This window comes from Micropterus dolomieu, linkage group LG02 (assembly GCF_021292245.1).
Source record: "Micropterus dolomieu isolate WLL.071019.BEF.003 ecotype Adirondacks linkage group LG02, ASM2129224v1, whole genome shotgun sequence".
Taxonomy (NCBI): domain Eukaryota; kingdom Metazoa; phylum Chordata; class Actinopteri; order Centrarchiformes; family Centrarchidae; genus Micropterus; species Micropterus dolomieu.
In genome coordinates this window covers 3,578,280-3,581,208 of record NC_060151.1, presented here as the reverse complement: position 1 = coordinate 3,581,208, position 2,929 = coordinate 3,578,280, and the positions used below count along the sequence as shown (strand labels likewise).

The 2,929-nt window shown below is 41.2% G+C and overlaps 1 protein-coding gene across 1 annotated transcript in view; it reads right to left on the bottom strand.

The window, feature by feature from the left end:
• The window catches only part of scpep1 (serine carboxypeptidase 1), a 6,616-nt gene that overhangs the window by 2,612 nt on the left and 1,075 nt on the right, over positions 1-2,929 (bottom strand). Inside the window, exons 3-6 of the mRNA XM_046074910.1 lie at positions 2,469-2,558; positions 2,158-2,313; positions 1,193-1,267; positions 600-672 (exon numbers count right to left, since the gene is read on the bottom strand). Coding sequence (XP_045930866.1) covers positions 600-672; positions 1,193-1,267; positions 2,158-2,313; positions 2,469-2,558 — 394 coding nt within the window. The remainder of the gene's footprint in view (positions 1-599; positions 673-1,192; positions 1,268-2,157; positions 2,314-2,468; positions 2,559-2,929) is intronic.

Genomic DNA, 2,929 nt, shown 5'->3' with positions numbered 1-2,929 from the left:
GGGGGGAAGAGAGAGACAATTTCCCCATCAGATATTTGGCAATTTCATTTTCCTATGCTAGAGGAAATGTCACAACTTATACAACGTAGTCTATAACATTAATATTGTTAACGTTGCCTGGGAAATTTGTGCAATTTCTTTCCTGAGTTTCATGTACGAGTTTATCCTTTCTACAACTCCAGAGTTTTTCTTCTCCATGGAAGATTTTATTAATTTGACTTTTTAATCGTCACAGTACATTTTTACTGACAGAAATCTGAAGTCAAATTGTAGTGTATGTAGCATCTACTCCATATTCAACTATGGTGGAACAGACTGCACATTGTGTCACCAATTTCCACCAACTACACTTGCATAAAAGTAAGTGGTTTAATAGAAAAGGTTTCAGCTGAGGACCATGGAGAGCTACAGTAAATCTGGCTTCTGCTGATGTTTTGTAGACACTTCTACAAATCTAAGTTTGAAGGCCTTACCATTGTGTAATACACAATTCCATAAGTGGAATTTGCTGTTCTAAAACGTAGATGTGCAGCGTTCCAGTGGGGTTGTGTTTGAGAAGAAATGTCTAAGAAGGTAGCAGTGTAGGTGTGAGCACTGACCCAGTGGGGAAATCCACGAGTCCCCAAGTGCCACACCAGCAAAATTACATTTCACTGTCCCTTGTGCAACAGCCTGGACAGACAAGAGACAAGTTAAACACATTTGGAGTTATATCACATGGTGTTGACCTCTAAACAGTTTCTGATTTGAGATGGAAAGAATCAGAAGGTTGTTAAAATAAAGAGATAGCGTCAGGTCTATATTCTCCAATTTCAATAGGAACCATGAACATCCTTGAGGCCCCTGTGTAGTTACTGTTACAAGTAATAAAAGGCAGGCTTCTGGAACTTTACGTCCATACTGTATTTACAGTCCAGATTCTGTCCACTGTCATACCAGAGGAAATAAATCCATTTTATTTTAAGAGACTGATATTACTCACACACACACACACACACACACACACACACACACACCACTACTCCAGAAATACTTGCAAGCCATTAAACTGTTCTTTCATGGGTTTTTTTGGTTACTCACACAATCACCATATGACAGTCCAGACAGACAGGGACTTTCCTACGTCAGTGAAGGGGGATGTTGTAAAGGGAAGTAACAATCTGCTGTCAGACTTGAAAAGCCGTTAACTCACCTTAGTAAGTTCCAAGGAGATGGCAGCTGCCATCTTCCCTCCATAGGACTCAGAGAAGATGTAGAAGGGGATGCTCTGCAGACAAAACAGTTTTAATGCAACACTGGCATGTACAGAACACTAAGAAATTGCAGTTGTGTAGTTTGCGCATCTTTTTAGGGAAAGAAAGATTTTCCATTAGAAAACATGGCATGAAAGTTAATTGTTAATCTTGGAAGGCATTTAGATCTTTGTCCAACAGCAACTACTGATTTGTATCCAGCCTCTTTGATGAAAGACTGAAGCTGTGTTAAGCTGGCCTACGGCGCGTTATAATGTGTTCACCAAGAACTCGTTTATGCAAAAGACACTGTATTCTCTATTGAAACCCCCACACATCCACCCTGCAACAACATTACATTGATGAAAGTTTGAATTTCTTCCCAAGCCATTGTTTTTGAATCACAACACCTTTTAAAAAAAAAGGACACCGTTATGGGCACACTTGGTTACTTTAGTTGTGTGCTCTCCAAACAACCGAGTCACTGTTGAATATTTAAATTACGTCAAGGAATAAAAAACACTTAAGCCTATAATATGGACATCTAGAAGACAGTCTTTATAAGAGAACATTTGTTTTATCCTTTTTGTACATTATAATAGCTGGCTGAGCATAGGTAGCTATTGTTCCAGCCCTGCAACAGACATGTACATTTCCCCAGGTGCTGTAAACTTTACACAGTATTCACTTTGGTTCAAACAGGTTTGTTGTTTAGTCCCTTAAATATGAACAATTGTCTAACTTGCTACTTTTGTTCAGTTTGTGTTGTCATTTAATTGTTCTCCTTCCTGGGATGCCTGTGAACCCAATGAACAGAAACCAGACCCAATGTGTCTTTTTGGGACTCTTGTTTCTCCGTAGAGTAACATAATATCATGCATCAGTGAAGCAAACTGGGCTGTTGTGAAACATCCAGCTGGCATACCTGGAACTCAGCCCTCTCTGTAAAGAACTGTTTGAGCAGCACCAGCATATCTGAGGCCACCGTGGCCACATCGGTAGCATAGCCCTTTGGGCTGTCAGTGTAGCTGAAGCCAGTGCCCACAGGGTTGTCCACGAATAACACGCTGGCTGCCTGGACCTGAAAGAGCAAACACACAAGTCTGCACATTAACCTGCATTTCAACAGACTTTATTTGGGACACTGTTAGACCATGATAGTCTGTGCAAATTAAAAATCCCACCTTCTTGGTTATACAATTTTTCAGCAGTAACCTTAAAACGCAAAAATCTTACCCAGCTTGTTTTTCTGGGCTCTAGGTTCCTGTCCAAAGGTCCAATTTCCTCAAAATTCCCAAAGCCAGTTCCTGATCCTCCTGGTCCCCCCTAAAGACACATGAGCAGACACCCTCATCATGTTCCAACATTAAGAGCAGAGGTTCTATCTAATACAGGAAAAGCCATTTATGCATTTAAGGAGCCATTATGTCAGAGATGATCCATCTGCTAACCAATTTTGTGGGGGAAACTGTATTGGAAAAATATATTATAGCTAAGCTTTTACCAAGAGGGCTGAATTCATTTTTAAAACTCAGAGTCAGCACCTACAGCTAAAAACAAAACATCTAACCTCAAATCTGTTCCTCTTCTGCAGCTGAAATTAGAGCCAATTTGCGGTTACTCAGTCAGTCACAGACCAGATGCCCCCCCCCCCCCCCCCCCCCCCCCCCCCCCCCCCCGCCCATGTGAGCTGCGGA